We start from the raw sequence: 22,741 nt of genomic DNA, 5'->3' as shown, positions 1-22,741 counted from the left end.
ACTGACTATCCATGCTGCTGCCCCTCTCTCTATCACTGACTATCCATGCCGCTGCCCCTCTCTCTATCACTGACTATCCATGCCGCTGCCCCTCTCTCTATCACCGACTATCCATGCTGCTGCCCCTCTCTCTATCACTGACTATCCATGCTGCTGCCCCTCTCTCTATCACTGACTATCCATGCTCCTGCCCCTCTCCCTATCACTGACTATCCTTGCTGCTGCCCCTCTCCCTATCACTGACTATCCATGCTGCTTCCCCTCTTCCTATCACTGACTATCCATGCTGCTGCCCCTCTCCCTATCACTGATTATCCATGCTGCTGCCCCTCTCCCTATCACTGACGATCCATGCTGCTGCCCCTCTCCCTATCACTGACTATCTATGCTGCTGCCCCTCTCCCTATCACTGACTATCCATGCTGCTGCCCCTCTCCCTATCACTGACTATCCATGCTGCTGCTTTCTATTCCTGAAGCAAAGGGAAAAAACTCACTGTGACTCAGAGGAGCAGAGGGGTCATTTTAGCCACTTCTTCCTCCTCTGGAACTGCTGCTTAAAGTTGTCCAAATCTGGCGGCAGGGGAAAGGGGAGGGGCTGGAGTAGCATGATTGGATAAGAATTGGCATGTGACTGCACAGATCATCCTGCATCTCCTTGCTGTGCTGTGAGTTTTAGCTTTCTGAGCATACAAACAGGGGGGGCGGGAGCGCTGCTTGCTGGCTTCAGGAGCAGGGTCTGCTGCAGTCATTATGACAAGCAGGAGACCCGGTCTGCGCTTCAATTGGGGGAGCAATTGAAGAATGGGGGAGAATGTACCGTATTTATCGGCGTATAACACGCACCCCAAGTTTAGGAAGGAATTTTAAGGAAAAAAAACGTTTTAAGGAAAAAAACTTACATTTAAATGCCCATCAATGCAGCCTTGTCAGTGTCCATCTGCAGCCTTGTCAGTGTCATTTGCAGCCTTGTAGTGTCATTTGCAGCCTTGTAGTGTCATTTGCAGCCTTGTCAGTGTCATTTGCAGCCTTGTAGTGTCATTTGCAGCCTTGTAGTGTCATTTGCAGCCTTGTCAGTGTCATCTGCAGCCTTTCAGTGTCATTTGCAGCCTTTCAGTGTCATTTGCAGCCTTTTAGTATCATTTGCAGCCTTCTAGTGTCATCTGCAGCCTTGCCCAGTGACACTACAGACTTGTCAGTGTCACTGCAGAGCCTGTCCTGTGTATCTCGGCGGCTCTCGGCCGCTTTCGGCTCCTCTCGTAGTCCTGTGGGCGGAGCCGAGCGTTGCCGATATACATACATAGCTGAGTGTACTCGGCTAGGTTCGGCTAGCTCCGCTCACAGTCACGCCCAGTCCCTGTGTTATGTCCATCATAGGGCGGGACTGGGCGTGACTGTGAGTGGAGCTAGCCAAACCTAGCCGAGTACACTCAGCTATGTATGTATGTCTGCGGTGCTCGCTCCTCCGCTCACAGTCAGCGAAGGATCAGCGTATAGCACGCACCCACGATTTTCCCCTGATTTTAAGGAAAATATCTTATTATTTGACAGCTGTGTGTAAAAAAAAAATACAATTTCATCTTCTTTCTTCATTTTCCAAAAACTTGAGGCAAAAAATGTGATCTTCAAAAAATTCAGTATGCCTCTAATTAAATATGTTGAAGGATCTACTTTGCAAATGGGGTAATTTTGTAGGTGATTTTCCTGTGCTGGCACTTCAGGGCCTCCAAAAATGTGATAGGTAGTCAAGAAATTAGACATGTAAATTATGCCCCTTGAAGGCTCAAAAGTTCTCCTTGGATTTTGGGTTCATGAATGCATCTCGTCAATGAAAAAATCTCACATATGTGTTATCCCCATACTGAGGAGGAGTAGAAGAATGTGTTTTGGGGTGTAAGTATTCAAATCCTGTGTGTGAGAAATAACTTATTAAAATTAAAACTTTGAGAAATAAAATCAAATTGTATTTACTTTCTTAATTTTTTTGGTTTGCATCTGTGTGCATGCGCTGAAGGAACAGTTGTGTTTTTACATTTATTTATTTTTTGGGGCGCTTTTTTTTTCATTTAACTTTACTGCTGTCACCAAGGGGCTAACAAGCCATGTTAGGTTACTGTAGCTGCTTATCTCATTGTAGCATGCCAGTGAATGATAGCTTTGAAACCAGAAGTGATACAATCATTGTTTCCAGGTACTGTACATTAGTTGTAAGGAAGTGCCATAGAAACAGAAATATTATTCATGGTACCTTCGTCCCATCAAGATATAGACAGAGGGAGAGAGAGGCTATGTTTGGACTTTGGTGGTACCATATAGTTAACTGGTATTCAACAGTCAAGAATAAAGTTGTTCTGGAAATTATATTACAAAAATGAAATAGCTCATTTTACAAAAATAAAAAAACAGATCATGACAATCAGAAAAATTGCATCCTATCTTAACAGATAGAACATCAATACCATCTATGTTGCAACAAATGTCTTATATACTGTATACATGAAATGCTATTCGTTGTATACATACAATGTATCTTGTAAATAATATGTATATATTTTCTCTATCTCTTTAGCTATATGACAAACATTTCTCTACACCATCTAACCATAGAAAGCTCCCGAAGAAGCAGCTAAGTCTGCGAAACATGTAGAGTAATCACCACATAGATGGTATTGAAGTTCTAGCTATTAAGATAGGATGCAATTTTTCTGATTGTCATGATCTGGTTTTTATCTTTGTAAAATGAGCTATTTATTTTTTGTAATAAAATTTCCTGAATCATTTTATTCTTGACTGTTGAATACCAGTTTACTATACGGTACCACCAAAGTCCAAACATAGCCTCTCTCTCCCTCTGTCTATACTGTACATTAGTGTTGGGTGAATGGTTCGGGCATGAATTTGGGCTGAACATTGGCTGTGTGCCCGTTTGGTAAACATCCGAGTTGTCAGGGCGTTTGACTGTTTGTTCGGCCCATCGAACGATCACAATGCACTGCTCCCCCACACAGTGCATTGGAAGCCCTGACTGGCTGAAGCAATGAAAGCTTTGCCCAATCAGAGCACATAGCACAGTCAGAGCCATGATTTGAGAAAGTAATGATGACTCCATCCAATCATGGCTCATTGATCTTAGTCCCACCCTACACTATACAAATAAACGGGTTATGTTCAGTGCTACTAGTGAGTTAGTGTGCTATAGTGGGCTATTGTAATTCTATTGTGAGTGTAAAGTATCAGTTGAGTGTGATTCTATTGATAGTTCAGTGTAGTGCAACCATTCATTTTTACTTTAGTGTCATTTTATTTTGTCAGGGCAGGTTTCCTGCGGTATATTTCAGCGCATTAATGCACGTTTAATGCAGTATATTGCAGTGCATTATTGCAGATTTACCACAGTATATTGCAGTGCAAATATTGCAGGTTTACCTCAGTATATTGCAGTGAGTTATTGCAGGTTTACCGCAGTATATTGCAGTGAGTTAGTGCACATTTACCGCAGTATATTGCAGTGCGTTATTGCAGGTTTGCCAAAGTATATTGCAGTGCATTATTGCATGTTTAATGCAGTATATTTTAAAGCGTTATTGCACATTTACCGCAGTATATTGCAGTGCATTATTGCAGGTTTACCGCAGTATATTGCAGTGTGTTAGTGCAGTTTTACTGCAGTATATTGCAGTGTGTCAGTGGTGTGTGTCTGTGTAGTGTGTACTCAGGTTAAAGTGCACCAAACACCACTTTCCATTGATTAAAGTGCATCCACGTACACATTTCCCCATCTTTATTACATTTTGTTAATAAGCCCCCCCAATCATGTCTGGGAGGCCAACAAGGAGAGGCAGACGTTCCCATGGCACTGTGAGGGGACCAGCAGCATCTGTGGCCACAGGCAAATCCGTGCATTCCAGCCACATCATGCAGAGGAGGTGGTGGACTGGCTTACTAAACCATCCTCATCCTCCTAATCCTCCATCACCCAAGCAGAGGCTAGTGCACAGTCCACCACAGCTACCGGAGTGGCTTATTCTGCCTAATTGTCCACAGCCACTCCTGCCAAAGCTCCAGCATCAGGCATGGAGGAGTCAACTGAGTTATTTGAACACAGTATCAGTAACTTACTCCTTAACAATGCACAGGCATTACTTGATTCTGATGTTGGTTCTGAGGTTGAGAAAGGCAGGAACATGAGCCTACAGAGGGGAGAACACTGATAAAAAACACTGATAAAAAATAAATTGTGGTCATGTTCCCCCAGCCACAGCGCATTGCCAAGTTGGCTCCAGGATGGAGGGGATAGTGATGATGATGAAGTCACTGACGCGACTTGGATGCCAGGTAGAGCAGAGGAGAAAAGTGAGGGTGAGGTAAAACCCCAATGAGGCAGCTATCATGGAAGAGTAAAGAGCAGCCACTCTATTCCACCAATTTGTGGAGCTGTTATCTTCCAGCCCACTTCCCACAGCTCAGCTGTCTGGGTCTTTTTTAGCAAATGTACAGCCGATCGCACAGTTGCAATTTGCAAACTTTGCAGCAAGCAGATCAAGCGTGGCAAAACACCAGCCACTTAGGTACCCCATGCTTGACAAGGCATTTAACCTCCCACCACTCAGCCTATTGGCAAGAGCACCTGAGAGCCTCACAAAAGGCTCCTCCTCATGCCTCACATTTCCGGTCTACCCCCACTATACCTCATGACCTCTCAGCAGCCTTTCACTGACAACGATGATGGTATAGCTAAGGGTGTCACAGGTCCCTGCAGCACATCTGCCAGTAGCACACCACCAGCAGTAGAGTATAGCAGGCAAATTTCTCTGCCTCATCTACTGCAGCAGTAAAAAAATACAGTCACTGCCACCCACATGCCTAGTGTCTAAATTCAAGCTTGTCAAAGCTGCTGGCTTTACAACTCCTGACTTTCCGTCTGGTGGATTCTCCCTCTTTCATGATTTTGTAGAATGTGCTGTACCAGAATGGCAGGTTCCCAGTCGCTATTTCTTTGCACACAAGGCCATTCCAGCTCTGTACCATCATGTGGAAGTCAATGTTTTGGCATCGTTGGGCAAAGCAGTCAGCCACAAGGTCCACCACATTTCTGGTGACTAGGGATGAGCCGAGCACCCCCCTGTTCGGTTCGCACCAGAACATACGAACAGGCAAAAAAAAATTTGTTCGAACACGCGAACACCATTTAAGTCTATGAGACTCGAACATGAATAATCAAAAGTACCAATTTTAAAGGCTTATATGCAAGTTATTGTCATAAAAAGTGTTTGGGGACTCGGGTCCTGCCCCAGAGGACATGTATCAATGCAAAAAAAAAAGTTTTAAAAACGGACGTTTTTATGGGAGCAGTGATTTTAATAATGCTTAAAGTGAAACAATAAAAGTGTAATATTCCTTTAAATTTCGTACCTGGGGGGTATCTATAGTATGCCTGTAAAGGGGCGCATGTTTCCTGTGTTTAGAACAGTCTGACAGCAAAAAGACATTTCAAAGGAAAAAAAGTCATTTAAAACTACTCGCGGCTATTAATGAATTGTCGGTCCGTCAATACACATAAAAGTTCATTGATAAAAACAGCATGGAATTTCCCCACAGGGGTACCCCGAATCAAAATTTTTTAAAAAAATGGCGTTGGGTCCCCCCAAAAATCCATACCAGACCCTTATCCGAGCACGCAAACTGGCAGACCGCAGGAAAAGAGGGGGGATGAGAGTGCCCCCCCCTGAACTGTACCAGTCCACATGCCCTCAACATTGGGAGGGTGCTTTGAGGTAGCCCCCAAAGCACCTTGTCCCCATGTTGATGAGGACAAGGGCCTCATCCCCACAACCCTTGGCCGGTGGTTGTGGGGGCCTGCGGGCAGGGGGCTTATCAGAATCTGGAAGTCCCCTTTAACACCCCCGTGTGAAATGGTAATGGGGTACAAAAGTACCCCTACCATTTCACAAAAAAGTGTCAAAAATGTTAAAAATGACAAGAGACAGTTTTTGGCAATTCCTTTATTTAAAGTCTTGTTCTTTCCATCTTCTTCAGGTCTTCTTACTTCTTTCTTCCTTCAGTTTCTTCCTCCATCTTCTTCTTCCTCTGGTTCTTCCTCCGATCCTCTGCTTCTTGCTCCAGTGTTCTCGTCGAGATTCTTCCTCTGCGACGTCTTCTTCACTGCTACGTTCTTGGGCCGCTCCGCATACATGGGAGGCTCACGCTGTGTGACGCTTCTCTTCTTCTTATGCCCCGTACACACGGTCGGACTTTGTTCGGACATTCCGACAACAAAATCCTAGGATTTTTTCCGACGGATGTTGGCTCAAACTTGTCTTGCATACACACGGTCACACAAAGTTGTCGGAAAATCCGATCGTTCTGAACGCGGTGACGTAAAACACGTACGTCGGGACTATAAACGGGGCAGTGGCCAATAGCTTTCATCTCTTTATTTAATCTGAGCATGCGTGGCACTTTGTGTGTCGGATTTGTGTACACACGATCGGAATTTCCGACAACGGATTTTGTTGTCGGAAAATTTTATCTCCTGCTCTCCAACTTTGTGTGTCGGAAAATCAGATGGAAAATGTCCGATGGAGCCCACACACGGTCGGAATTTCCGACAACACGCTCCGATCGGACATTTTCCATCGGAAAATCCGACAGTGTGTACGGGGCATTACACTTCTTTTATAATGGAGGATGGGGCCACCCGGTGACCCCGCCCCCCTCTGATGCACAGGGACTTGACGGGGACTTCCCTATGTCTTTCCCCGTGACGTCAGAGGGGGCGGGGTCATCTGTTACATAACCCGGATGACCCCGCCCCCTCTGATGTCACTAGGAAAGCCATAGGGAAGTCCCCGTCAAGTCCCCGTGTGTCAGTGGGGGGCGGGGTCACCGGGTGGCCCCGCCCTCCGTTATATAAGAAGTGTCAGAAGAAGAGAAGTGTCACACAGCAGGAGCCTCCCATGGATGCAGAGCGGCCCAAGAACGAATCGGGGAAGAAGACGCCGCAGAGGAAGATGCCGGACGAGAACACTGGAGCAAGAAGCAGAGGATCGGAGGAAGAAGCAGAGGAAGAAGAAGATGGAGGAAGAGACCGAAGAAAGAAGGAAGGAAGAAGGAAGAAGACCCGAAGAAGATGGAAAGAAGACGATTTTAAATAAAGGAATTGTCAAAAACTGTCTTTTGTCATTTTTAACATTTTTGACACTTTTTTGTGAAATGGTAGGGGTACTTTTGTACCCCATTACCATTTCACACGGGGGGTGTGATCTGGGGGTCCGCTTGTTAAAAGGGGCTTCCAGATTCCGATAAGCTCCCCACAACCACCGGCCAAGGGTTGTGGGGATGAGGCCCTTGTCCTCATCAACATGGGGACAAGGTGCTTTGGGGGGCTACCTCAAAGCACCCTCCCAATGTTGAGGGCATGTGGCCTGGTACGGTTCAGGAGGGGGGGCACTCTCTCGTCCCCCACTCATTTCCTTCGGCCTGCCAGGTTGCATGCTCGAATAAGGGTCTGGTATGGATTTTGAGGGGGACCCCCACGCCATTTTTTTTTTTACATTTTGGCATGGAGTCCCCTTAATATCCATACCAGACCTGAAGGGCCTGATATGGACTTTAGGGGAACCCCCACGCCATTTTTTTTTACATTTTGGTTCGGGGTTCCCCTGTGGGGAAATCCCATGCCATTTTTATCAATGAACTTTTATGTGTATTGTGGGACCAACAATTCATTATAGACGCAAGTAGTTTTAAATTACTTTTTTTTCTTTGAAATGTCATTTTGCTATCAGACTGTTCTAAACACGAAAAACATGCGCCCCTTTACAGGCATACTATAGACACCCCCCCAGGTACAAAATTTAAAGGAATATTACACTTTTATTGTTTCACTTTAAGCATTATTAAAATCACTGCTCCCATAAAAAAACGTTTTTAAAACTTCTTTTTGCATTGGTACATGTCCCCTGGGGCAGGACCCAGGTCCCCAAACACTTTTTATGACAATACCATGCATATAAGCCTTTAAAATCAGCACTTTTGATTTCTACCATAGACTTTTAAAGGATGTTCTGCGGCTTTCGAATTTGCCGCGAACACCCCATATTGTTTGCTGTTCGGCGAACTGGCGAACAGCCGATGTTTGAGTCGAACATGAGTTCGACTCGAACTTGAAGCTCATCCCTACTGGTGACATGTGGTCCAGCAAGCATGGTCAGGGATGATATATTTAGTTTACAGCTAGCTGGGTAACTCTGCTTGCAACTCAGAAGGATGCAGGACAGGGATCAGTGCTGCAGCTTGTTGTGCCACCACGTCTCCATGCAGCTAGTGGTGATGATGCAAGATTTGTCAGCCCCACTCTCCTTTGCTGAATTGTCTTATGAAGCACCAGTACCCCCTAAGCGTTAAAGGGGCTATTCAATGAGTCAGGCTAAAAGGTGCCATGCAGTGCTTCAGCTGGTCTGTGTAGGGGACAGGTGCCACAGCTTGCAGCTCTGCAGGGGCAGCCCCAGAGGTGGTTCACGCCACTCCAGCTGGAGCCAGGAATGGTGGTGTGCGATAATGGTACAAACCTTCTGTCCGTCCTTAGACAGGGAAACTTGATGCATGTGCCATGCCTGGTACATGTCCTCAATTTGGTGGTGCAGAATTTCTTAAGCAGGTACCCAGGGTTGGAAAATCTGCTAAAGCAGGCCAGAAGAGTCTGTAGCTATTTCAGGCGGTCATACACAGCCAGTGCTCGTTTGGCTGAAATTCAGTGGGAATTCCACCTGTCCATAAACCGCCTGATTTGTGACATGCCCACCAGGTGGAACTCGACATTGGCAATGCTGCAGTGGCTGCACATGCAGCAGAGGGCTGACAACAAGTACTTGTGTGAGTGTTGCACAAAGACAGGTTCAAGCTGGCTCATTTTTTTTCCATGCCAATTACTGCTGTTATGCATGTACTATACTGCCACCAATTGAGGAAGTGACAAGTATAGCGAGCCGTGACAATGCATGCACCAGTAACACAATCCCTGTTGTGTTCCTGCTGGAGCAGACTCTGTATGACATTATGGACAGGGCCCTCAAGGCAGAGCAGCGGGAGGAAGAGGACTTCCTTTTCTCTCAAGGCCAGCTTTATGCAGATACTATTCTTGTGACGCCACAGAACATACAAGAGGAGAGGGAGGAGGAGGATTCTGGCAGTTTTGGAGGCATTGAAGCAAAGTAAGACATACATCAACCCTTAACAGATGGTTTTCCATCCCCAGAACCATTGGGAGTAGTACGTGGCTGGAAGGAGGCAGTTCCAGATACTGTGATTCTTAGTGACCCAGAGGAGTCTGCTTCTCATGCCTCCGTAACTTTGCGGTGCATGGGCTCCCTCATTCTTTGAAGCCTGCGAAAGGACCCAAGAATATGTGGTATCAAGGAGAAGGATCACTATTGGTTGGCAACCCTCCTTGACCACCATTACAAGGGGAAAGTCTCTGAACTCATCCTGTACCCACAGGGGGGGGGGGGGCAGAAGATGAAATCTCTTGAGGACACCTTAAAAAGGAGTTTATGTAATGCCTTTCCAGACTCTGGTCAGTTACAGTTTCATGGAAAATGTAGTTTTGAGGCTTCTGTTAGTCAAGAGAGGTGCAGTGGAGAAGGGGGCTGCCTCAGTGATGCATTTCAAATTTTTTTTAGTCCTCAGCACCCAGGGCTGTAAGCTTCCACATCCCATCCACAGCGTCTGCATCATATGGTGGGAGATTATCTAGGGGCAAAAACAGACATGGAGAGCTTTCCTGTTGACTATCCACTGAGTTACTGGGTCATGAGAATAGACCACTGGCCAGAGCTTGCCCAGTATGCAATTGAGCTGCTGGGCTGCCCTGTATGCAGTGTACTTTCTGAATGGGCATATAGTGCTGCCAGAGGTTTTTTGACAGATAAAAGTGTGCGTCTGTCTACAAACTCCGTTGACAACTGACATTTATCCAAATGAATCAGTCCTGGATTAGGCTGCCTAGCTTTGTGGGTGTTGATTTCATCTGGAAAATTTTTTTTGGTGTAGGTTTCATGGGCACAATTAACGCCCAAGGACCAATTATTCTGCACCTGTTTGACACCTGTTTGACCTGGTTAATTTTTTCACAGAAAAGCCAATTCTTGCTTTCATCAAGAGTACCTCTAGAGGGTTATAGTGTAAAGGCACCACCGACACCCAAAGACCAATTTCTTCGCCACTGTTTGGCTGGGGCATATCACTTCCTTTTTGACAAAAAGGTCAATTGTTGCTTTCCTCAAGAGTACCTTTATAGGGTTACAGTGTGAAGGGACCACCAGCACGCAAAGCCCAATTTTTCCACACCTGTTACTGCTATCCAAAGTTTGTGAAAGAAACACCAGAATTTATCCAAAAAATCTCTAATCTTGTTCCGAGTGCACTAAATTGTGGCCTCATCATACAGACTGGCTCCCCAAGTCGTTGTTTACAAAATAAAGAAAGCTTGCAGGAAAAATGTCATTTTTTTGGCTTTAAAAATGTCGTTATTGCTGCAGCATAGATAGGGGGGAGGGGGAGGGGTATGGTTGAAGTAGAATGGGCCATTATCCGTAATAGGTAGATGCAAAGAAAAGAAAAAACATATAATGGGATTAGATCAGCCAAAACGTAAAAAATAGGTGGAAACTTATATATAAAAAACAAATACAACATTTTATTTGATAATGTAGTCAAAAACCAACATGCATAAAAGGAACACTGGTGTACATACTAAAAAAATATTTAGCTTAGGGTACATAACATAATATACATAGGACAGCATAATGTTCATTGCCTTAAACATCTAACACAGATGATGATCCAAGGAGCAGGACCCCATTATTGCTGCAGCAGCATTTTTATCGTTATATCTCATTTTTATGGTTTCACGTTAAGCATCAGTAAATCACTGCTCATTTAAAAATTATGTTTTTTACAAACTTTTTTTTCAGGGGAGCCCAGGGCAGTAACCGTACCCCTGTAACCATTGTATGCCCAATTACTTGCATATAATCCTTCAAAATGGGCACTTTTGATTTTTCCAGTATGGGTTTGTTATTCAATTCTGAACTTTTGCGAACTGGGGGGTCGTTCGGCCCATGTCTACTGTACATTAGTCACAGAGGAGATTGGGGAATGGATATTTAGCTATCCTGTCCGTTTACCATAGTCCAGGCTACCTGAAGGAATCGGGAAGTCCAGCAAACACTGCAGGCAGCAGGAGCGACAACCTATCGCATTTCAGCAAAGTGATCGGGTGGCTGTAAAACTGATTGGAATATGTTTACTGAATAGTTGATTGTCGGCTGTAAAAACACATAGCTCGTGGCTTGCAACTTCTTGTTGTCAGGAGCATCTAGTGCTCCTGCTTCTCATTCCAGCATCTTGATTTTGACTGTGGCATTCTTCTTGTCTCTCTGTCCACCTGCAAGGTGATTAATGTGGCCAGTCCCTGGGTGGAGACCACTCCTGATTCCAGGCAGCCAAGCCTTGAACCAAGCTGCCTGTTTGTCTGTCCTTCTCTTCTGTTTGGATTCCCTTGTCGATGACCGCAGATTAGATATCGACTATTCTTTGAACTCTGCCTGCCTTGTACCTGGACTGTCATTGAACCACTCTGGCATTTGCATGTACCTGTTTGCTTTGCTCAGTTCACATATGCCCTGACATGGTGGCCAGGCACTATAGCATTGTGTATAAGTCCTGGGAGCAACTGAGTACTGGTAGGCCTGATTGCCTTATGGGAAAGTGTGCTGTCATAGGTGAAGAACACAGAAGCTAGCTATAGTGTCTGACCACCTGCGGGGTAAACCTAGGGGTAAACGTGACAGTTTTATAGCCACTTGCTGACATGACGTATACAGTATATACTCATGGCGGTCAGCAAGTGGTTAAAGGATTGGTGTTTTTACCATATCACCCTCAAAGTTGCTTTAAGAAGACCCTCTACCTCCTGTACTATGTTTAAAAAATGTTGTTGCTTTGTTCAATGTCCCCTTATAGTAGTGCCAATGTCCCCATGCTCTTATTTTAATAATAGCTTGCCTATTAGCTTTGGCTTGAACTTTGTGTCAAGATCCACCACTGTGAACTTTCATAGGGTTGGATGCTGACCTGAACCATATCACAACAAAAGGGGAGAAAGGGGGAAAGGGAATGAAGTACGCGAGTGGTCACCTGTACCTGGTCAGGAAAGTCTAATGACCGGTACTATACCCTATACCCATTAGGGTGCTGTAGCAGTAACCATTGGCACATAAACACTACTTAAAGGGGAGGAAGGGAGGGGAAATAAGCCCATTAGAGGCGGGGTTAAAAAAGAGGTTACTATTAGCAAACAGAATAATGTTGGATATTTTACAAAATAAAAACAATTTTATTCATATAATTAGCAATAAAATACACAGTTGAATTATAAAGTGCAGTGATTGATTGCGGTAAAAGATAGGCCAAAATACCGCGGACAAAGACATGACCTGAACCATAGCAGATTTGCTCATCTCTACTTGTTTTCAATGAAGTATATGATTGTAAATCATGGCCTGATCTAGGGGGGTGCTGAGGTGGGCTGCACCCCCCTCTCCAGATTTCAATTGCGCCTCCCCAAATCTTTCCAATCACAACCCCCTCCACACCTGTTGCTGTGCTTGGCCATCTCCCATCCCTACACTATACATTCACAGCCTTAGCACCGGCAGTAAGATCTCCTCCTCAGCTCTTCTCCACACAACACATAGCTGAAATACAATTCTCTTTCACACAGCTACAATCTGCAGTAGTGTGTGTAGCTGGATACTACAGTCGTGCTTCCATTCTGACCAGGGAATTTCACATGTCAGAAGTGCAATATAGTCACCAGCTAAACACAGTGCAGATCATAGCTGTGTGAAAGAGAATTTGGATTTCAGCTGTGTGCTGTGTGGGGGAAGAGCCGAGGAGGAGATCTTGCTGCCTGTGCTCAGGCTGTGTATGTACAGTGCAGGGATGGGAGCTATGCTGAGTACCCTGTCAGCAGTCACCCTTGTCCTCTATCCTTTCAGCGATGAGTCCTGTCTTCTCTCTATCCAGCAGTGATATCAGTCCTCTCTCCTTCCAGCAGGCACTCTTGTCTTCTATCCTTCCAACGGTGAATCCTGTCCTCCCGCCTTCTAGTTATGACCCCTGTCTTCTATCCTGCCAGTGGTGATCTCTGTCCTCTGCCCTTCCGAAGGTGACCCCTGTCATCTTTTTCCTTTCATCGATTTTCTTTCACTGGCCTCTCTACTGCCAGTAGCAGGGCTGGACTGGGACAAAAATTTGGCCCTGGACTTCATCATGACCGGCCCACTTTAATTTTGAGTGTCCCCAACAGCGTCCCCCTTACATCAGAGTCCCCATCAGAAGCCCCCTTCACATCAGAGAGTCCCCATCAGCAGCCACCTTCACTTCAGAGTGTCCTCCCTCTCCTCCCCCTCCCACATGTACTTACAGTTTTGAAGGCAGCTTCTCGTTCCTCTCTCCAGTCATGTGATAACAAGTGATAAGGGGAGAGAGAAAGGAAAGTCTGCCGGCTGTCTATATCCCCCTGCAGGCTGGAGGGAGCAGAAAGCCTAATGCTCTCTCCAGAAAGTGATGGAAGCTGCTGCTCCTGACAGGCAAGAAATCGCGATCACTCACTGTCAGAGAGGAGCGGCTCCAGAACTGCACATGACCGGCCCACTGAGCCATCAGCCCACCGGGAAACTCCCGGTAGTCCCGATGGCCAGTACATGCCTGGCCAGTAGTGACCCCTGTCCTCTCTCCTGCCAGCGGTGACCCCTGTCCTCTCTCCTGCCAGTTGTGACCCCTGTTCTCTCTCATTCAAGAGGTGACCCCTGTCCTCTGCACTGCCAGGGATGACCCCTGTCCTTTGGAAAGGATGGAGGTTGGTGCTGCGCCATTCTGGTGAAGTGAGAAAATCCTGCTACAGGTAGCAGTACAAGGTAAATGTTGCAGCCAAGTGGGGAATGAGAGCTGTCAGCAGCAGGGTATGTGTACACTACGGTGTAGTATAAGATTATAAAAAACTAGTATTAATAAAGGACAGTCACAAGTGGGTGTGCAATATCTAAAGCCCTAAAGGACAGTACGAACAAAATAATGTGCAAAACTCAGCAATAAATAAAATACTATCTGCAGACGATCACATAATAATAATGTACACTAGTGTGCAGACCTAGACGTACAGTGCAGATGCATAGATGTGCAATATACAGCAATAAATATGCAAAAAACAGCAATAAATAAAACTTCCTGTGCAAATAATCATAAAATAGTACTGAGCAATGTGTGCAGTCCTGGACATAAGGTGCAAATAAATGGATGTGCAAAACACAGCAATAAATAAAACTTCCTGTGAAAACATGCAAAATCACATAAACAGTGCAAGGCGGTGTGTGACATACACACTCCAATCACATCGCAATCAAATGGTGCCAAAATAATAAGTCTATCAAATGAATCTGAAAAGTCCTAAAAGTGTGCACAGGTGAAAAAACTGAAGAATATATAAAGATTGGTGACGTCACGCGTAGGGACGGCATAGGCATTCTACACTGACAGAGGTTGACGAGCTCGCCGCTCGTAGGAGATAGATGTTGTGCTTTACTGTTTAATGTGAGTACATCCCTATGACTTTAATAAAACTCATCTTTGTTGGAAATACTTCACTATCCGGTACCCCTTTGTTCTTTCATTACCTTTTCCACCTACACTGAGGTACCAAGACAGAGAAAGTACCTACTCTGGTCCAGGAATCCCAAGGAGAGGCAACCCCCATCAGCATTTACTTTTTTTGTGGTTTTCCCATTACCGCAAGGTAAGGGGCCACTGCTCACTTCTGTGTGATTTGTGCACGAAGAGGATACACACCCTCTTTCTTCCGGCACCCCACTTTACTATTTGCACATTGGACTGCTTTATTTACGCTAAGAAGAAATATTATCACCGAACTCTTTATATATTCTCCAGTTTTTTCACCTGTGCACACTTTCAGGACTTTTCAGATTCATTTGATAGACTTATTATTTTGGCACCATTTGATTGCGATGTGATTGGAGTATGGGTTTTGTTTGACCCTATTCGGTGCATGCAGCTGTTCTATTTGGATCTCTCCCCCACGGTAGCACAGGAATATCTCACATCACAGACCCCTGTCCTTTGCCCTGCCAGCAGTAACCCCCTGTTCTCTGACCTGCCAGTGTTGACCCCTGTACTTTGCCCTGCCAACTGTGACCCCTGTCCTCTGCCTTGCCAGTGATGACCCCTGTCCTCTGCCCTACTGATTCCCAGTATACTCCTTTACTAATTCCTTGCTGACCCACTGTACACTGCCCAGATGAACCCTGTATGCTGTCCTAAAATCTAATAGCCCCAGTACACTGTCCTACAAACTGATGATCTTATCCTCTGACCCCCTGTACCTTTCCCTGCTGAATTCCAAATCCTCTGCCCCCCTGAAATTTTTTTTTACTGACTCCCTACATCAGACAGGCTAGATCTGGCCCTGCGTTAAACCTTCCCTCCAGAATTTAGTCTTATTCTCTATCATATTGTGAAGACTCTTGCAGATCAGAATACAGGTGATATGAAGAATTCTGTCTGTATGATTGTGTGACTTTTCTGGAGCTGCACCCTGTACACTTAACTCTGTCTGATGCATAATATAATAATTTAATATACTGCCAATGCCGCTTACCTTAGACATGTCATCATAGTTTTAACATATTCTCCACTTGTCATCAATGCTGTCATAAAATGGTTCACAGTGAAAACCCCTCCAATGATAATGTCTCCGTCCTGCACATATTCATAATCATCAAAAGCGCTAACAAGATCCAGATGACAGGCCGAAGAAGGTCTCTGGATCTCCAGTCTACAAAGTCCTACACACAGGAGGAAGACAAAGAGCAACATTGTAGATGGGTGACAGGAGGATGGAGCTGGAGATAGGATACCCGCAGATAATAACATCAAACACCCCAATATAAGGCATGATATGAGGAGTAGTCTGTAGAGCTCAGGGTCAGACAACATAACACAGCACAGGAAAGGTGATGTGTGGGTGACAGTGATAACAAACAGCCGTTCAGATCCTCTTTATATACATTATAGAGTGATTGCAGACAATACAATCTACATTTACATTTCAGTGTTTGTACTGTAGACAGATTTATGTTCTTCCTGAAATAATGTCACTTTAAAAATGTCATGTCTGACTGGCATTCTGCAAAACAAAGCTAAAAACTGCAATATTATTTTTGATGGATTCATGTTTTAAAATTAAAAGTTGAAAAGTCAGAGATTTACAGATATACAGTATGTGGTAGGTGTAAAAAAAAATGATTCTTGTGAATTCTGAATCTTCCTTCTTTTGACCTGAACATACTGATAAAATGGCATTCAGAAATGTTTTCCTATGGATTTTGCATTTTGCCAAGGGGATATATGGAACGGGCAGCAAAAAGAAATGAAAACTGAAATGAAAACAAAAACAACAAAATATGCTTGATGGGCAGGAATGCCAAGATGCTGGTCGAAGCAGTTGGTTGGGCCAGACAAAGGGGTTTCTTTTTTTTTACAAGCATCATATTAACAATAAATAATAACTGTATACAATGGACCTATTTATTTGTATCTGATAGATCTGAGGATGCTGAAAATTGAAACGTATTGATTAATGTTTCCATTTTGGGGTGAAGACTGGGTAAACTTAGACTACTGGCCCAGTATACACACACAGCAGCCCAGGAGTCATGGCTTAAAGTGGTTGTAAACCTCAGACATGACATATGAGCAAAGCATATCCCTCTATAGTGTGTATTTATCTCTATCCAGAGCACTTAGACCCCTTTCACACTAGGGCAGTTTTCTGGCTCTTTAGCGCTGGAAATAGCCTCTGCTAAGCGCCTGAAAACCGCCTCCCATTCATTCCAGTGTGACTTTTCACACTCGGGTGGTGCACTTGCGGGACGTTCTGAAAAGTCCTGCGAGCAGCATCTTTGGGATGGGCTGGTAGCGCTGTATTTAGCGCTCCCAAAACGCCCTGCCCATTGGAATGAATGGGCACCGCTTTCAAAGCGCCTGAAAAACGCTTTGAAAGCAGAGCAAAATGGGGTTAAAAGCACCTGGCTAGCGGCCGAAAAGCAGTGCAAAAACAGCGCCGCTTAAACAGTGCTAAAGTGAGCGGAGCTTTAGCTCTAGCGGCTGGCACTTTCAGTGTGAAAGCACTCTAAATGTGATTTCTAACTGCTGCTTAGTTCCTCTGCTATCAGGATGAGTCACTTCTGACAAGTTTTCATGTCACCAGGAAATAAAAGGTGACAGAGAAGGGAGCTCCAGCAGTTTGACAGCCTCAGCTCTACTCCTGTGAGCTGTGTGGAGGGGGGTGTATCTCGTCCCTTCAATCAGTTCTCAAAGCTCTCCTTACTGAGTGTAATTTTTAGCTCTCTGGCCCCTTTTTTTAACAGCTCAATCAAGCTTATAAATTCTGGAAGTTGAATGGATGTAGAGGAAAGAAGACCTCAGATAAACAGGTACAACTTATGTAGGATGATTTGTTTAATTTGTTTAATCTCTGTGTATTACCTGAGGCCAGTCCCTTCACTGGGTATATGTAAGGCTTTACAACCACTTTAATCTCTCTAGGGCCACCAGCAGTCCATGTATTATCTGACCATCCTCTCCTGACACTGGAAGGTGCCTCAATGTGACCTGGAGAGTTTCTCATCAGGAAAACGGTATTGTTAATGGTTCTACAATTTTGTCAGCGCTTTTATAGCCAGAAGAAGCCCAGTTGGGAGGTCTAACGATGAAGTGGAAAGTGGAGAGGGACCTCAATGTGACAGACCCAATGTGACAGACCCAACCAGGACAGGGTCTTTTGGAAGGGATTGCTAGGTAGCCTCTTGCCTATTGATTAGAGATGGGCCGAACGACCCCCCAGTCGCAACAATTCGGAGCCAAACAACAAACCCCATTGAAGTCTGTGGGACCCAAACTGGAAAAATTTAAAGCGCCCATTTTGAAGGCTTATATGCAAGTTATTGGGCATGCAAAGGGTATGGGGGTCCAGATATTGCCCTGGGGACATGTATCATTAAAAAATAAGTTTGTAAAAAAAGATAATTTTTAAAAGAGCAGTGATTTACCAATTCTTGAAGTGAAATAATAAAAATGACAAACTCCTTTAAATATAGTGCCTGGGGGTCCCCTTAGTCATGCCTGCAAAGTGGTGGATCTGTACAGTGTATAGAACCTGCTGCAGCAAATAATTACATTTATAAAGCCAGAAAAATGATATTTTCCCTTTCTTTATTTTATAAACAATGGCTTGGGGAGCCAGTCTGTATGATGAGGCCACAATTTAGTGCAATCAGAACAAGATTAGATATCTTTTGGATAAATTCTGGTGTCTGTTTCGCCGACTTTGGATAGAAGTAACAGGTGAGGAAAAATTGGGCTTTGGGTGTTGGTGGTCCCTTCACATAATAACCCTATAGATTAACTCTTGATGAAATCAAGAATTTGCCTTGCTGTCAAAAATTTAAATGATATGGCCCAGGCAAACAGGTACAGAACAATTGAGCTTTGGGTGTTGGTGGTGCCTTCACACTGTAACCCTATAGAGGTACTCTTGATGAAAGCAAGAATTTGCCTTGCTGTCAAAATTTTAATTCATATGCAAACCTGTGTGGAAAAATTGGTCCTTGGGTGTTAATTGTGCCCATGAAACCTAAATCAAAAAATTTCTTCACAATGAAATCAACACCCACAAAGCTAGGTAGCCTAGACAGTCTTAAGGCCCATACACACGATCGGACTTTTCGACAACAGCGGTCCGACGGACGTGATTTATTGGACAATCCAACCGTCTGTATGCTCCATCGGACAATTGTTTTTGGTTTTTCAATGGACAAAATGTGCATGCTCTCAAACTTTCCGACAACAAATGTGTTACGTCAGCTCATCCGATCATGTGTACACAAGTCCTCTGGACTAAAATTCAAAGTACAAACACGTATGCTCGGAAGCAAGGACCAACCGGAAGCCTTCGGTCTTGTAAAACTAGCATTTGTAATGGAGATATCACATTCATGACGCGGTAAATTATGAAAACGCGAAATGCAGCGCACATTCTCTTCTTCTTTATAATGGGATAATAATAAAGCTGCTTTGCTGGTGATACTGACGCAGTAATGACAAACCTATTTACAAAGGATTGTTTTAGTGATATCAATAAGATTTTTTTTTGTGTCAAGTTAGCACAACCCCATTATCCCCGAGTAGTTTTGAAGCTCAAAGCTCCAACTCTGTGTGTGTCCCTTGTTATTAATTTTAGATTGTATTTTAGAAATGTACCTGCCTAATCCCAAAATGTCCTTAGAAGTTAAACACATATGCAAGTATTTTTTATATTATTTTTTTATTTAGAATAGTAAGCACAAGAAGGGCATATAAAAATCAAGAGGAAGGCAGCAATGGATCAACTGGTGGAATTGGTGAAGCCTCTGTACCACAGGGCAGACATCAATTATGTGAAGAGCAAAACTGGGAACCTGAGGAGTGCATACAATAGGGAGCACAAGAAGTTTGTGGACTCCGAGAGATCCGGAGCAGCAGCAGATGACGTATATGTCCCCAGGCTGTGGTACTACAACAGGCTGCGATTTTTGACAGACCAGACCGAACCAAGCCCATCGCTCTACACACTTCTTTCCACATCAGCTGAGGCCATTTCGTTTCTTGTGCATTCAGAACAAAAATAAAAGAAAAAAATTTGTAGACATATTCTCTGTCATCAAAATGAACAAACTGAAACAAAAAGAGCAAATGATACACAGAAAAGGAACTGAAGTATATCCAAGCAAATAATACTTAAATAAAAAATTAAATATATAAATAGTAGCCCAGAAACTCCCCAGAGCAGTGGCCTTGCTGGGGATCCTGGGGCTGAATTTGCCACTGACCACCATGCTGCTGAGGTGGGTGGGGTTGCTGAGGTTGGTAGGGTTGGTGAGGTGGGTGGGGTTGCTGAGGTGGGTAGGGTTGCTGGGGTGGGTAGGCTTGTTGTGTAGGAGGTGGAGGTGTGAGCTCACCTTTCCTCGTCTTGCAGAGGAGCTGGAGATCAGCCCCTCACATAGCTCCCTTTGCTCCTCGTCCACCTCCCAGAGCTTATTTGCAATGAAACAGCCAAACCCTTCAGCACTATTGGGTGCTGTTGTGATTGCTGATGTTGCCCGACTCAGGAAGTCAGCTGTGGCCTCATCCAGGTTGTAGCTCTTCCTGGCCCTTTTGATAGGAGGGCGCAGGGGAGGGATTTGGCACTCTGTTTGCCCACTGGGCCCGGCTTCTTCTTGGCTCAAAATTTCCTATGTGTGAAAATGGAACATAATTTTAGTTTTTTGGTCATCAATCACAAACACTTTTCAGCTCATGACCTTTAAAAATTGAATGTGTCCAAATAGAAAAGACTATCATTCTGACTGCAGCATTTATCATTCTTGTCCTAATCCTTTTTGGCCACTACTGTCTATTGATATGGAAATCGTTTTGTTAACACAGAAAATTATTATTCATAATAACATCTAATTAACAAAATTGTATTTTTGTCTTCAAATCTTTTCAACAATGCTATACCTGGGTCAAGCTGAGCTCCTACTCATCCTCATTCTGTGTAGGATCAGGGTCAGTATCGGTGGCCTCAGATGATGTGGAGGGTAGTGTGGAGAGAGATCTGTGTGGTACAGTTTGATCTGATAAAAATTGCAGGCTGTTGAAGTACCACGGCTTGGGTACATAAATGTCTTCTGCTGCTACTCCCTATTTTTTGGATTTATTGATCTTCTTTCGCTCCCTGTTATACATGCTCCTGAGGCCCCCAATTCTTGTCTTCACCAAACTGTAGGTTGCCCTGGGGTACACAAATAATTTATTCAAATAATCTTTATGTTTTACTTGCCACAGACAGGTGAGCTCCCTGTATTTTCGGATAAATTGCAGCAAGAATTCGTGGGAATTCAAATTGTCCCTCATTTTGTTGTCAAGTATCATATGGCTGCAAGACAGAACACAAGACAAATCATAATGGGTGGCTTATAAATCTGGTCACAATATAGGCCTCTATCTAAGCAGTATAGGCCATTAACCACCGGTGCCCCAATTTTCAAACATTCGTCTCTCAACTATTAGAACGTTCCTACGGCCGTTACATCGATTGCTCGTTATGGATTGATAGACCCTGCACATGCATGAAACTCCGCTCTCAGAGCGTCATGACACTGGGGCATGACCAGATTCTCTATTCTGCATGCGACATACACGGTGGAACATTTGGGAGGGACGACATGATGACGAAATCACCGAAATGTAGCAGGCCTCGCGGTGATGGAGCTTATATAAAACATAAGGCCACCCCCCATGAGCAAGGGGGAGATGGTGGAGATGGTGCGCATATTGGAAAAATATGACTACGACTGTAAGCTGCAGAACTATGAAAGGCTCAACAGCCAAAAAGACTGGATTCTGGAGAAGGTCATCAAGGTATTGGAGGGAGAATATTTGGTGCACCGATCGAAGGATCAAATACGCAAGCGCTGGTCGGATTTAAAGCACCGCGAGAAAGACCAGATGGACTCCATCCATCGCATAATAAAAAAAAGTAAGCCAGATTATTAACTAAAATCATTATGTAGATGTTGGAATTAGCTGTCTGTATCTTTGATTTCTACAAGTAGGTCTTCAAAAATAGACATAATGTTTTCTCTAATCTTGGTATGAATATTTTGTGTAAAGATGAAGTTAAATTTAAAGCAGATATGAACTGTACTTTTTATTTTTTTGGAGTAACCTTTTTTGGTGTACTCATTTTTATTGTATTTTATTCTTTCAACAGGAAAAATGAAAACAAAAAGTCACCAGACAAGCCACCAGAGGGGACAAAGGGAGGCTTCCAACAGGGGAGACAACAGGGCCATCTTCCCCCCAAAATCGTAAGTGACAACTTCAAACACACTCATTTAGCCACTAACAGGTGTGTTTCTAGGTGGGCCAAAGGTCATGGGCTTAGGGCGTAACTTAAGGGGTAAAGAACACTTTATGGTTGCTGCGTGGCTCATCAGTGCCCATTAATGCAGCCTTGCCAGGGTAGACATGGGTAGAGGAGAGGCCCTGGGGATCACAGTCACACAGGGTCACGCCTGCTAGAATGATCATCTTACATCCCCTATCCTATAGGAGACAAGAGGGGTGGGTGGCAACTGCATGAGTTGTTCAATGTGGGCATTTAGCCATTTATTTTCCATTTTAAAATGACATCACTTTCCCTTTTCAATGCATTTTTCAATGTTTAATAAAGCAAAGTGCAGCATGTTGGAGTCCACTAGTCAGGAGCAAACATTGTCACAAGTGCAAGGTTGGTCAACTTATTCAGCAAAAGGGATGCTAGGAACAGATGTGACTTGGGGTGGTTTAATGAATGTTGTATTGTTTATTTTTATTGGAACGTGAGTGTGGTCAGCTTCCACATTTGGAGGAGTGAGATCTGAGAGCTGGACACAGCACAGAGCCTCCACTGGACAGAACATCCCCTGACGCAAGACAGAGGGTGGAAGAGTGCAACAAGTTGAAGAAACTACTTTTGAACCTCTTGTTTGCCCCAGTAAGTATTTTTGTAATCTGGCTTCAAATGTGTATACATGTCAAGT

The 22,741-nt window shown here is 44.3% G+C and overlaps 1 protein-coding gene across 1 annotated transcript in view; it reads right to left on the bottom strand.

Annotated features, from left to right (window-relative positions):
* LOC141141107 (vomeronasal type-2 receptor 26-like) overlaps positions 1-22,741 on the bottom strand; it is a 124,904-nt gene that overhangs the window by 55,640 nt on the left and 46,523 nt on the right. Inside the window, exon 2 of the mRNA XM_073628816.1 lies at positions 15,736-15,922. Within this exon, the coding sequence (XP_073484917.1) occupies positions 15,736-15,922 (187 nt within the window). The remainder of the gene's footprint in view (positions 1-15,735; positions 15,923-22,741) is intronic.

This window comes from Aquarana catesbeiana, linkage group LG04 (assembly GCF_042186555.1).
Source record: "Aquarana catesbeiana isolate 2022-GZ linkage group LG04, ASM4218655v1, whole genome shotgun sequence".
In the NCBI taxonomy this organism is placed as follows: Eukaryota; Metazoa; Chordata; class Amphibia; order Anura; family Ranidae; genus Aquarana; species Aquarana catesbeiana.
The sequence above is the reverse complement of the archived record's forward strand: the minus strand, read 5'-3'. Positions and strand labels throughout refer to the sequence as shown.